The 13,823-nt window shown below is 45.4% G+C and overlaps 1 protein-coding gene across 1 annotated transcript in view; it reads left to right on the top strand.

Moving 5' to 3' along the window:
- The window catches only part of IQGAP3 (IQ motif containing GTPase activating protein 3), a 44,734-nt gene extending 31,960 nt beyond the window's left edge, over positions 1-12,774 (top strand). The window contains exons 29-38 of the mRNA XM_066609114.1: positions 140-366; positions 444-576; positions 673-775; positions 5,405-5,552; positions 5,688-5,775; positions 5,849-6,061; positions 9,614-9,780; positions 9,868-9,969; positions 10,063-10,171; positions 10,666-12,774. Of these exons, the coding sequence (XP_066465211.1) occupies positions 140-366; positions 444-576; positions 673-775; positions 5,405-5,552; positions 5,688-5,775; positions 5,849-6,061; positions 9,614-9,780; positions 9,868-9,969; positions 10,063-10,171; positions 10,666-10,782 (1,407 nt within the window). The 3' untranslated portion in view covers positions 10,783-12,774. The remainder of the gene's footprint in view (positions 1-139; positions 367-443; positions 577-672; positions 776-5,404; positions 5,553-5,687; positions 5,776-5,848; positions 6,062-9,613; positions 9,781-9,867; positions 9,970-10,062; positions 10,172-10,665) is intronic.
- The last annotated feature ends 1,049 nt before the right edge of the window (positions 12,775-13,823 follow it).

The following is a 13,823-nucleotide window of genomic DNA, read 5'->3' as shown; positions in this document are numbered from 1 at the left end:
ATATTGATTCGCTGCCTCTCCCTGCATCTGCATGGGGCACGGGCTGCAGCCTCTCCTGTGCATTAGACCTGCGTCTGTAGATCTCCAATATCCCGTTCACAATTTAAGAATAATCCAGACTTTCATTTCTGTCTGGCAGATTGTGGGTAACTTGCTCTACTACCGCTTCATGAACCCAGCTGTGGTGGCCCCCGACGCTTTTGACATAGTGGACATGTCGGCAGGCGGGACTATTCATCCAGATCAAAGACGAACCCTGGGCTCCATCGCCAAGGTCCTTCAGCATGCGGCTGCAAACAAGATGTTTGACGATTCCCACCTAGGACTGGTTAACCAATTCCTGGTGGAGACTCACTGGAAGTTCAGGTAAGTCTCGACCATCTCTTGATATCCTTGAGGCTTGTACAATGACTTCAGATGGAGTCTCTGTTCTTTACCTATAGGAAGTTTATCCTCACAGCTTGCAATGTCCCAGAACCGGAGGAGCGATTCAATATAGATGAGTACTCGGAGATGGTCAACACCATCAAACCAGTCATGTATATGACGGTTGGAGAACTGATAGACACACACAAGGTGAGGGACTGGATTTATCACCATATCATCTTAGCAACCATCATGATTATGGTGGACACTGACTGTGTAACTGTTCCTATCCTACCTTCTTTCCAGTTGCTATTAGAGCACCAAGATGCCATTGCGCCAGACCACAAAGATCCCATTCATGAACTCCTTGAGGACCTGGGAGAGCTTCCTACAGTCCAGTCCTTGATTGGTACGTTAATGTGCCCATACACTTTCAACAACTGTCTGACAAACGGCCGTTCATCTGACAGCAGTTCCCTCATATATGCGAAGGTTTGGCTCAGGCGAGCGTTCATGTGTTTAGGGAGGTAAGCCGCTCTTGTGCCACTTATCTGTTAGGGAACAAAAGGCATTGGAATTCAGCATCTCTAATCTTTCTTTCTCCCGACACTATCTGTCAGGGAAAAAGTTGAGCCGGCCTCAAATACGTCAGTCATCCGGATGCCAAAAATATAGTCTAAGGCCGCCTGCACTTGAGCGTTCCGGATTCCGCTAGCGGATTTTCACGCGCGTATGGTACCTAAATGTGCTTGCGGATAGGTGCGGATGCGTGAAAAATCACGTGCGGATATACGCGGATGTGTTGCGGAAAAAAACGCGCAGAATAACCAGCAGACACCCCTTATTGTAAACCCAACCCCTAGAGAACTGCCCATTCCTTGGAAAACAGCTTAAAAACCAACACCCAGACTCCGTTCTGTCCCTCTTGCTTGTGTGAGCACTGTTAAATTATTCTGGCAACATGCTTTCACCCGGTGAGCAGATGTCTTTGTGGGCATGGTTGATCCATGTAACTTTTTTCAGGCGCGTCTCCAGCATGACTTTATTTCAGTCACTGCAAAAAAATTCACAAGAGGAATTTATTACTACAGATTTTGCATTCTTACATCCTGCATTGGCAAGAAGTACTACCTATCTCCCTCTACACATTGCGGGTGTCTGCTGAACAAGGCTATTAACCCAATAAATGCCGCTTCAGTGGCACCAGTGGAAAATACAACTGTTCCCGCAAAAAACAAACAGGGAGGGCTTAGTAACTTGGGCGCATCCTGGCGGCTGATGCACCCGTCTTCCTGCACAAGACGGCCGCAATGCAGGATGGACGTCTTTCCACAGAGCTGGAGGAAAGAACACAAGTCCGGCAATGGAGCCGGTCATGTGCTCTTTTCTGCCAGCGTTGCGGAGAGTCGTCCGTCCTGCAGTGTGACCGTTTTGGTATCGCTGCATCCGTAAAAGTCTGATCTATCAAAGTAATGTATGATTTACCCTGCACGGTGAATGTGGGGGAAAAAAAATAAAGAAACTACGCCCGAAATGCACTTTTTCGGTCACACTATTTCCGAGAAAAAATGTAATAAAAGGCGATCAAAAAGTCAACTGTATGCGAAAATGGTACCAACAGAAAGGTCAGGACATACCGCACAAAATGAGCCCTCACACAACTATGTCGCCAAAGAAATAAAAAAGTTATTGCATGCAGAAAATGGACACAGAAAATAATTTAAAAAAATTAAATATCTTAAAAAAAAAAAAATACAAGTACTACAGCAAAAAAAATACTATATAAGTTTGGTATCGTAGTAATCGTACTGACCCATAGAATAAAAATATCAGGTCGTTTTTGTTGCACTTTGCGCGCTGCAGAAACAGGACGCACCGAAAGATGGTGGAAAGTCTTTTTTTTCTCTCTCCGATTACAGTTTTTTAAAGGGTTTTCAGTAAATTATATGGTACAATAAATAGCGCCATTGCAAAATACAACTCGGCCCGCTAAAAAACAAGCCCTCAGACAGCGACGTCGATGGATAAATAAAGGAACTACGATTTTTTTTTTTTAGGGAGTAGGGGGAAAAAAAGGAAAAAAGCAAAAAAGCTCCGTCACTAAGGGGTTAAAAGTGGGGATGGAAAAAAGCACAATAAAAACAAAAGTAAAACTGCTTGCCACTAAGGGGTTAAATTAAAAAAAAAAAAGGACATTTGACGCAATAGCGAATAATACTCACGCAAGTTCTTCTTTTCCGCTTCTATTGCGTTCGTCCAGGCATCCCAATAAACCTGAGCGGAGAGTTGAAGCCAGGATTGTTCCTTTCGATTCTTGTTTAAGTACTCTGGGGAGTTACTGTCCCATATGCTAGGGAAGTCCTGCATCATTGCGACAAGTTTGCCCATGTCGATCATTATTCGTTACGCCTGGTGGCTGCAGTCTGGTGGCTGATGGCTGCAGGCTGGTGGCTTGTGGCAGGCTGGTGGCTTGTGGCAGGCTGGTGGCTTGTGGCTGCTGTCTGGTGGATGAGGTGACTGGAAGGACAGTGCTGCTGCTGAAATTTGCCTGTGTAGCTCTGTGCTGTGTTGGGACGCCTCCTACCACGCCTACTTCCAGTAGTCATAGCAACCAGTGACTCCATCCGCAGCTGCACTGCGGATGTACTGCGTGAAAAAACACACCCATTCACTTGTATTGGAGGCTTCACGCGCATGATCCGACCCAAATTAGAACAGGTCGCAGATTTTTTCAAGTGCGTGAAAAAACGCGATACAAATCCGTCCGTCTGGGGACAACTGCGGATCCTCATAGGAGTATATTGGCTGCGGTCTGGGGCAGATAATGTGCCTAAAATAACGCGCTAGAAATTCCGTTCGTGTGCAGGCACCCTATAGGCCCATTTACACAGGACAAGTGTCGGGCAAATGATGCCCAACACTCGTCCCTGTATTCCCGCACTCCTGCATGGGAGCTAGCAGAGCTGGCTGGGTCATGGAGCGGCCAGCAGGGGGGCAGGGCAGTGCAGGAGATTTCTCTCCTCTCACTCCCCCGCCCCCCTCCTTTCACATAACACAGACGCCGTTCGCTATAAAAAGGCAGCTGTTTAAACTGCATGATGAGCGATTGATCTTCATCCCGATACTTGTCCTGTGTTAATGGGCCTTTACTAGCAATTTACTAGAATTACTCTGCTTCATATGGGTCTGTCTTGTGTAAATGTTTGTGTGGGTTGTTAAAAACTTTAAAGGGGTTGTCCCGCGAAACAAAGTGGGGGTATACACTTCTGTATGGCCATATTAATGCACTTTGTAATGTACATTGTGCATTAATTATGAGCCATACAGAAGTTATTCACTTACCTGCTCCGTTGCTGGCGTCCTCGTCTCCATGGTGCCGTCTAATTTCAGCGTCTAATCTCCCGATTAGACGCGCTTGCGCAGTCCGGTCTTCTCCCTTCTGAATGGGGCCGCTCGTGCTGCAGAGCTGCTCCTCGTAGCTCCGCCCCGTCACGTGTGCCGATTCCAGCCAATCAGGAGGCTGGAATCGGCAATGGACCGCACAGAAGACCTGCGGTCCACCGAGGGTGAAGATCCCGGCGGCCATCTTCGCAAGGTAAGTAAGAAGTCGCCGGAGCGCGGGGATTCAGGTAAGCACTATCCGGGTTTTTTTTAAACCCCTGCATCGGGTTTGTCTCGCGCCGAACGGGGGGGCTATTGAAAAAAAAAGAAACCCGTTTCGGCGCGGGACAACCCCTTTAATTTGCTGCCATCGCTAAGCCAACATAATAAAATACAGCCCATTCAGAGCGGGTAAAGAAAAATAGCTGGTTGATGTGTGCAGAAATATGACATAGGTATTGGATTTTCTTTTATATTCCCATTTTTTTTCCCCCAGATATATAGAGAATATTAGGCCCTAGAGAGCTGAGGTAGATTCTCCTTGACATGTACGCCTCAGGGTGAGGGAGAGTCACCTCGGCATATACGCCTAGATGGATGATATATATAGAATCCTAGAATGGTATAGTTGGAAGGGACCTCCAGGGTCATCGGGTCCAACCCCCTGCTCAGTGCAGGATCACTAAATCATCCCAGACAGATATTTGTCCAGCCTTTGTTTGAACACTTCCATTGAAGCAGAACTCCCCACCTCCTGTGGTAACCTGTTCCACTCATTGATCCCCTCACTGTCTAATATCTAATCTGTGTCTCCTCCCTTTCAGTTTCATCCCATTGCTTCTAGTCTTTCCTTGTGCAGATGAGAATAGGGCTGATCCCTCTGCACTGTGACAGCCCTTCAGATATTTGTAGACCGCTATTAAGTCTCCTCTCAGCCTTCTCTTCTACAAGCTAAACATTCCCAGATCCTTTAACCGTTCCTCATAGGACATGATTTGCAGACCGCTCACCATCTTGGTAACTCTTCTCTGAACTTGCTCCAGTTTGTCAATGTCTTTTTTAAAGTGGGGTGCCCAGAACTGGACACAGTATTCCAGATGAGGTCTGACTAAGGAAGAGTAGAGGCGGATAATGACCTCCCGTGATCTAGACTCTATGCTTCTCTTAGTACATCCCAAAAATGTGTTTGCCTTTTTGGCTGCTGCATCACATTGTTGACTCATGTTCAGTCTATGATCTATTAGTATACCCAAGTCTTTCACATGTGCTGCTGCTTAGCGCAATTCCTTCCTCCCAGCTCAAATCCTGAAATACTGTAGGAGTCCAAGTCAATCAGAAGCAAGTGGGTAACTGTTTGTGACTGGAGACATGCCTCAGTCTGCTGGGAAGTTTCAGGATCTGATATAGATCGATATAGAGATAGAGAAAGAGATAGAGATAATTTTTTTTTATTTTTTTTTAGAACTTTCGATCCTAGAGAACTGAAACCCAGTCTACAGCCTTCCAAAGTGCCTGATTTACCTATGTGGCAATTTTAGTGCAGCTTGGTCTAGGCGTTTGGCCATGTGTAAAGAACAGACAACAGAAATCCACTTTTATATATAAAGATGTAACATACTTGGGCCACATCCAATGACTCTTCCCTTCCGTACGGCAGGAGGAAGCGCCTCCAACCTGCAGGACGCGGCTTCAGAACAAGCCCTGGCCCACCTCCGGAAGCTGGAGATATCTCTAACTCTTACGAACAAGTTTGATCTGCTTGGGACAAACGCAGAAGAGATGGACACACAGAGCTTACTGCTCAGGTGAGGGAATGAAGAGCCCAGAAGGGCCAACAGACCAAAGCTCCTCCTATGTTGTAGTGGTCTTCACCCCAATGTCTTGATATGTGCATGAAAACCGAATATATTTGCCCGTTCTGATTCCTGCTCTTCCCATAGCACCAAGCATATGTTGGTGGACATCATCCAGTCCCAGCCTGGAGATTCTGTACCTGAAGTTCTGAACACCTCTGCCTCGGCACAACAGGTAAGTACGCACAGCTAGGCTTTGGTGGGTGAGCTCACACTGGAGGATGTAATGATTGCTTGTTCCTGGGCAGGAGGCATCCCACTACCACCTCATGCACCAGCGAGCCCTCAGAGATGCCCAGACCCCGGAGAAGATGAAACGCCACCGATCACTGCTAGGCGACAGTAAATTATCGATTGAGGATAAGAAACGGAAGGTCATCCGGAACCTGCGCAAACTGGAGAGCCTGGGAGTGGTGTCCTCTCATAACCATTACCAGGAAATAATCAACATGATTGCTAAGGTATCTACTTACCAGAACGTGCTGTGCATCAGAAGAAGCTGTTTGTTGCCTAGTAATACAGAAGTATTAGGCTGGGTTCACACGGGGCGGAAGTCTCGCCGAATGTTCGCAGCGGAACCACGTGGAAATTCCATGAGATTTCCGCAGAGGAAATTTGGCGCAGGTTTTGAAACCGACTTATTCCGCTGCGGCTATTTCTCCCCATAGAGAGAAACGACGATACAATTACATACCATGGCTTTGAATTCCACGCGGCATGTCCGTTTCAGCTTGGCTTGGCTGCAGTGGACTGTCCGTATGAAAATTCCGCTCCGTGTGAACCCAGCCTTTTACTCCAGAGCTGCACTCACTATTCTGCTGGTGGAGTCACTGTGTACTTACATTACTTATCCTGTACTGATTCTGAGTTACATCCTGTATTATACTCCAGAGCTGCACTCACTATTCTGCTGGTGGAGTCACTGTGTACATACATTACTTATCCTGTACTGATCCGGAGATACGTCCTGTATTATACTCCAGAGCTGCACTCACTATTCTGCTGGTGGAGTCACTGTGTATATATATATATATATATATATATATATATATATATATACATTACTTATCCTGTACTGCTCCTGAGTTACATCCTATATTATACTCCAGAGCTGCACTCACTATTCTGCTGGTGGAGTCACTGTGTACATACATTACTGATCCTGAGTTATATCCTGTATTATACTCCAGAGCTGCGCTCACTATTCTGCTGGTGGAGTCACTGTGTACATACATTACTTATCCTGTACTGCTCCTGAGTTCCATCCTGTATTATACTCTAGAGCTGCACTCACTATTCTGCTGGTGGAGTCACTGTGTACATACATTACTTATCCTGTACTGATCCTGAGTTACATCCTGTATTATACTCCAGAGCTGCACTCACTATTCTGCTGGTGGAGTCACTGTGTACATACATTACTTATCCTGTACTGATCCTGAGTTACATCCTGTATTATACTCCAGAGCTGCACTCACTATTCTGCTGGTGGAGTCACTGTGTACATACATTACTTATCCTGTACTGATGCTGAGTTACATCCTGTATTATACCCCAGAGCTGCACTCACTATTCTGCTGGTGGAGTCACTGTGTACACACATTACTTATCCTGTACTGATCCTGAGTTACATCCTATATTATACTCCAGAGCTGCACTCACTATTCTGCTGGTGGAGTCACTGTGTACATACATTACTGATCCTGAGTTATATCCTGTATTATACTCCAGAGCTGCACTCACTATTCTGCTGGTGGAGTCACTGTGTACATACATTACTTATCCTGTACTGATCCTGAGTTACATTCTGTATTATACTCCAGAGCTGCACTCACTATTCTGCTGGTGGAGTCACTGTGTACATACATTACTTATCCTGTACTGATCCTTGATAAGTGCATTCAGACAAGTTCAATTGTCTACACAAACGGATTGTTTGCAGAAGAGTATCCAAGTCTATTGCCCAAACCTATAGCCACCCTTTTATCATGACCTCACAAGGCTCGCTAAGTAGTCCGTCAGCTCTAATTGTATAATAGGGGGACTACTTAGCAGCGTCACTCAATGTACTGAGCTGCCAGTTCCAGCGCTGATGATGGGGGAGGTAAGCATTTACATCCCCAGACACTGCAGGTGATTGGTCTCTGTAACCACTTGACGACTTCTTGAGTTTACATAGCAGTCGTGAAGTGTGTAAGCTCCAAGCAGAGTCTACTCCGTGCCCTGAGGCTATCTGCTGTATCTGACAGCCGCCAGTAACTGCTGCAATCATCGATAGTTTATAACAATCGCATAATTTAACCCCTTAATGACACGGCCTATTTTGGGCTTAAGGGCGCAAGGATTTTTGGTGGATTTTTCTTCTCCATTTATCAAGTGATAATTTTAGTTTTCCGTTGACGCGGCCAAATAAGGGCTTTTTTTTGCGTGGAGAACTGTAGTTTTTGATGATGCCATTTTTGGATACATAGACTATATAGCCAAAAATTTTTTCCTTTTTTTAATTTTTATTTTAATTTTTTTTTTGATGCATGTGCAACTTATTGTACGCGTCGTTACGGATGCGACAATACCAAATATGTGGGGATTTAAAATTTTTTTTTTCCTTGCTAATCTGAGAAAGCGCCAAAAAGGGGTTTTTAACTTTTTTTTTCCCCCTTTTTTTAAATTAATTTTTTGTAATTTTTTTTTTTTTAATTTTTTTTACAACATTTGTGTCCCTCTGGGGGACTTTCACCACAACCCTGATGATCGCTGTGATATACAGCGATCTCAGGCACTGGCAACACAGGACGCCAGTGTCTGGCGTCCTGTTGCCATGGCGACAGGCCGGGCTCTCACGATAACATCGCAAGAGTCGGCTGGAGACACAGAGGGAGTGCGCTCCCTCTGTGAACTCTTTCCCTGCCGTGATCTACTTAGATCGCGGCAGGGAAGGGGTTAACAGTGGGACGCCGGTTGTGACTGACAGCCGATTCCCGCTGCGGGATAGCATGAGATCATATGTCATCCCACGCTATCCCCAGGACGTAAGTTCACGCCCTGTTGCGGGACGTACCCCGCTCCCAGGACGTAAACTTATGCCCTGGAGCGGGAAGGGGTTAATTTATTGGATTTTTTTTTTTTCCCCCCCAGCTATGTTCATTTTAAATTAATTTTTTTTCTAGTCTAAGTTTTTTTTTTTTTTTTTGTTTTTTTGTTTTGTTTTCTCTGCTAATTCATAAATGGTTAAAAGGGCATTACAGAATTTTAAAAAAATTTTATTTTATTTTTCTACTGATGACGGACGGGTAACTGCCGATTAGCTGATGCCCCAGGCTGCTATCACTGCTATCGGTTCAGGACGCAGAAAGCACTGACCATAGCGCAGGGTGACAGGTTAGTATTGCAGGTGCAGCTCCCGTTGAGGTCAATGGGAGCTGTGCTGCAATACCAACCCGGACCACTGTGCTATGGTCAGTGCTTTCTGCTTCCTGCAGTGAAAGCGGCCTGGGGAATTGGCTAAGTGGTAGCGTTCTGAGTGGCAGGTCCTCACCGATCATATATTGATGACCTGTCAGTCAACAATAGAAAAAATAATTGCCAGAACATCTCTTTAATCTCCCGCCTTTCTGTTTTTTTACACTACGGCAGTCATCTGGTTTTCTGGCATCAACCGCTAGGTTAAATTATTTTTATTCTGTGATTGGTCCTGATGAAGGCCCCATTTCAGGATAGAAACGCGTCGTCTTGTTAACAAGAAAGCTTCTACAGTTTAAGTGCTGCGCCTTACGGAGGCTCTTGCTGGTCCATTTGTGGTAGCGGCTGATATTTAACAGGCTTTCATGGGTGTTGTGCCACTGGACAACCCCTCGTGGTACCAGTTTTCCAACTGTCTCTTGTATCCTTCTTTGGTGACGTTGCCCCTCTGCACTACGGAGCGCTCTTTTCTCTATGGGTTCACGTAGTCATAGACTCATTAGTTCATCCATGGAAGCTCTACACTTTTTGGCTTCTTCGTTCTCCACCTCCAGGACATTCGGAACCAGAGGAGATACCGCCAGCACAGGAAGGCAGAGTTGGTGAAGTTACACCAGACCACGCAGAGGCTGCACTGTAAGACCGCCTTCCACGAGGAGCAGATCGACTTCTACAACCAGTACATCAAGACCTGCCTGGACAACCTCACCGCCAACCAGAAGTACGTTGCTTGTGGTAATCCCATCTACACACAACGCATCGAGTCTCATCTACAAGTCTAATCGTCTGTTTTGTGTTTTCTCCCAAGACCTACAGGGAAAAGTAAGAAGCAGAACTCTCTGAGCTACACGGGGACCAGACTGCACGAGAAAGGCGTCCTACTGGAGATAGAAGACCTTCCTTTCAGCCAGTCAGTGCTTATCCCCTGATCACAGATGTCTTCAGTCTTTACTAGTCCATGAGAGTCCAAAGGAAAATCCTTAATTTGCGTTTTGTTTTCCAGATTCCGTAACGTCATTTTTGACATCGCGCCCTGTGAGGAGCCCGGCAAGTTTCAAGTAAAGACCAAGTTTTTGGGTGTCGATATGGAAAAGTTCCAACTCAATTATCAGGTCAGTGGCTTGCTTGTGGGAGGGAAGGGGTTAACTATCCAATATAAACTTGGGCAATCCTCATAGTTAAAAACTGTAATAATTGTGTGACCACTATGATGTCACCGCATTGATGATGTCACCAAGCATAACTTATATGGTGATGTCATCAGTCCCGCCTGGCATCATTGCAGTAGGGGTGTAGCTATATGGGGAGCAGAGGTAGTGCTCACAACCTAGTCTTGGTGGGGGGAGCTTATTCACTATTTAAACAGCATATGGCAATTGGGGAGCTTTGTTACAGATTTTTTGCATCGGCGCCCTCTGCAGACAACTCCAGGTAGTTAAAGTTTTCGGATCCCCAGTGGTCAGACCTTTATTCCCTATCTTGGGGATAAATGTCTTTTAACAGTAACCCCCCCCCCCCCCCCCCCCCCCCCTTAGGTCTGGAGTTCTCCCTTTTTTTGAGTTCTGACTACAGCTTTAACCCTTTACAATCCCCTTCTCTGCCCCAGGACCTCCTCCAGCTGCAGTACGAGGGTGTGGCCGTCATGAAGATGTTTGATAAAGCCAAAGTGAACGTGAATCTTCTCATCTTTCTGCTGAACAAGAAGTTTTTCCGCAAGACCTGAGCGATCTCCGGGATTTGGCTTTCTGCCTCCACTGAGCACTACACTTTTTTTTTGCATGCTGCATTTAGCTTGCTGTATGACGACCGCCCTCTAGTGGCCGAAAGGGAAACTGCAGCTAATCTAACCACAGTACCTCCACGTATAAATCGCGTTCGCTTCCTAATTAATATCAATGCTGCTTTATGTTTCCGTGGAAACGTTATTAGACGCACGATAATTCATAGACCGTTATTGGCCGCCACATGTCTCTGGGGCCTTGAACTTTACACCACAGCTTTGTGCTAATGATGGATATAACAAATCATCTCGGCGCTGATCTACGATGCAAATTATTTCACGATTTGTGCAATATTGTGACTTTTACTACACGGCTGCACTGATTTACAGTCACAGAGGGCCTGATGGATCAAGGAAGACCAGTCCTCCGAGACTCATGGGGATATTGAGTCACCTAGAACCGATCCTCCTCTGGACTCGCCTTGGGTTGTGTGTGCGGTCTGCACTTATTTCTATATGATACATTCACATGGAACCTCGTCTTTTACTTGTTTATAAACCACTTTTGCCTTTTACGAAGACTGCAGCGATTTCCATGAGAACTTGAGAGTTAATGGTTGATTTAGGAGTAATCTAGAACACTAGAATTGTAACAGTATTTACAGGGATTATTTGGGATTATGAAGGTGAGGATCGCTTGTTGGGATAGGTCATCCATATCGGACCATTGGGGTTCCAACTCCCTACACCCCTCCTGACCAGGGGCCACTGAAGCAGAGCCCCTCATTGGTTAACAAGTACGGCACAGAGCCCAGCAAGCAATGAAGGAGATGCAATGCCCATTGGGGTGCCAAGGCCCCTTCAAGTGACCCCCTCCGGTTCCAGAACAGTACAGGTCAGTTTGGTTTTCAGGTGGCCAAATGGCCGCCTCCATCTTTAGACTACAAGAGCATCCATAGTGCATTGGTAGTGTTAGAACTATCCATGCTCTGTGATTGGCCAGCGCACACATATGACCAGCGCTAGCCAATCAGAGCAATTCACTGCCTACTAGATAGAAAATGGAGACTGCCATCCTGGCCAGCCAAAAATGAAGAAATTGACCAGGAAGAGAAGCTCAAGTTGCAACTAAAATACTCCTCCACCCTCCGGTCCTGGGACGCTTTCAGACAACTTAACCGGTGGGGTTCGAAGAGCTAGATCCCCACTGATCTGGTATTAGTGGCCTATTTTATACAATCCCTTTTTAAAGGCGAAATACACATAAGGAAACTTTCTAGGACTTTTTGTATTCATAGTTTATCTTTTAGTCCTCGATATCAGATCGGTGGTGGTCCAATTCCTGGCAATCCCACCGATCAGCTGGCTGAAGGGGGCTGCGGCAACACATAGCCAAGTGCGTTTTGTAAAGGGCCTGCCTGGTACTGCAGCTCAGTGGTCGTTCACTTGAATGGAACGGTGTTGCGCAGAGCTGCAATACCAAGCACAGCCACTACAAAACGTACGACATTGTGCCTCGCCATGAACCCTTCAGCCAGCTGATTGCTGGGATTTGGACCCTACGTATATAAGATGGTCTATCCTAAAGCAAGACCATCAATATAAAGCTGTATGAAAATCCCTTAACCCCTTTTAGCTTTAAGGGTGAGGTACATAAGGAACCATTTCTATAAATCTGCTTTATCATGTCTGCAAAATGTGTGTCACATTGTATATGTATATGTGTGTGTGTGTGTGTATGCATATAATATATATATATATAATATGTGTTGTCTGCCCCCAGTATATTTATACCTCAATCTATTTGCTCTACTGTACTCCAAAAATGGTTTCCACTTCTTTGTATGGCGTTAGCCTTCTTCTAAGACAGCTGTCCCAGGATCACTGATATGGTCTTGCTTTTTCTGTCACACATTTTAATAAAGCTGAATTATTCTGTATGTGCGTTCATCACCTCGCCAACCCCTATCTGAATAAACAAAATGTTAAATTACATTGCTTATCTTGTACTGATTCTGAGTTAGGTGCTGTATTATACTCCAGAGCTGCACTCACTATTCTGCTGGTGGAGTCACTGTGTACATACATTACTTATCCTGTACTGCTCCTGAGTTACATCCTGTATTATACTCCAGAGCTGCACTCACTATTCTGCTGGTGGAGTCACTGTGTACATACATTACTTATCCTATACTGCTCCTGAGTTACATCCTGTATTATACTCCAGAGCTGCACTCACTATTCTGCTGGTGGAGTCACTGTGTACATACATTACTTATCCTGTACTGCTCCTGAGTTACATCCTGTATTATACTCCAGAGCTGCACTCACTATTCTGCTGGTGGAGTCACTGTGTACATACATTACTTATCCTGTATTATACTCCAGAGCCGCACTCACTATTCTGCTGGTGGAGTCACTGTGTACATACATTACTGATCCTGTATTATACTCCAGAGCTGCACTCACTATTCTGCTGGTGGAGTCACTGTGTACATACATTACTTATCCTGTACTGATCCTGAGATACGTCCTGTATTATACTGCAGAGCTGCACTCACTATTCTGCTGGTGGAGTCACTATGTACATACATTACTTATCCTGTACTGCTCCTGAGTTATATCCTGTATTATACTGCAGAGCTGCACTCACTATTTTGCTGGTGGAGTCACTGTGTGTATACATTACTTATCCTGTATTATACTCCAGAGCTGTACTCACTATTCTGCTGGTTGAGTGACTGTGTACCAGCAGAATAGTGAATGCAGCTCTAAAGTATAATACAGGATGTAACTCCAAATCAGTACAGAATAAGTAATGTTTCTAGTCTGTATCATTGGAGGACACAGCAAGGCCTTGGGTATAGCTTCTGCCACTAGGAGGCGACACTGAGCATAAAAGGGTTAACTCCTCCTACTAGCTATACCTTTGCTGCAGGCATTAAGCTAGCTCAGTTTTAGCTTGGTGTCTGAAGGAGGTAGACCTTCCTGCTCTGCAGGTCTTGTGGGTTTTTTTTTTTGTTTTTTTTTTTTTTTTACTTTCT

This window comes from Eleutherodactylus coqui, chromosome 6, assembly GCF_035609145.1.
Source record: "Eleutherodactylus coqui strain aEleCoq1 chromosome 6, aEleCoq1.hap1, whole genome shotgun sequence".
NCBI classification, from domain to species: Eukaryota; Metazoa; Chordata; class Amphibia; order Anura; family Eleutherodactylidae; genus Eleutherodactylus; species Eleutherodactylus coqui.
Note: the sequence above shows the minus strand (reverse complement) of the source record. Positions and strands in the feature narration are given on the sequence as shown.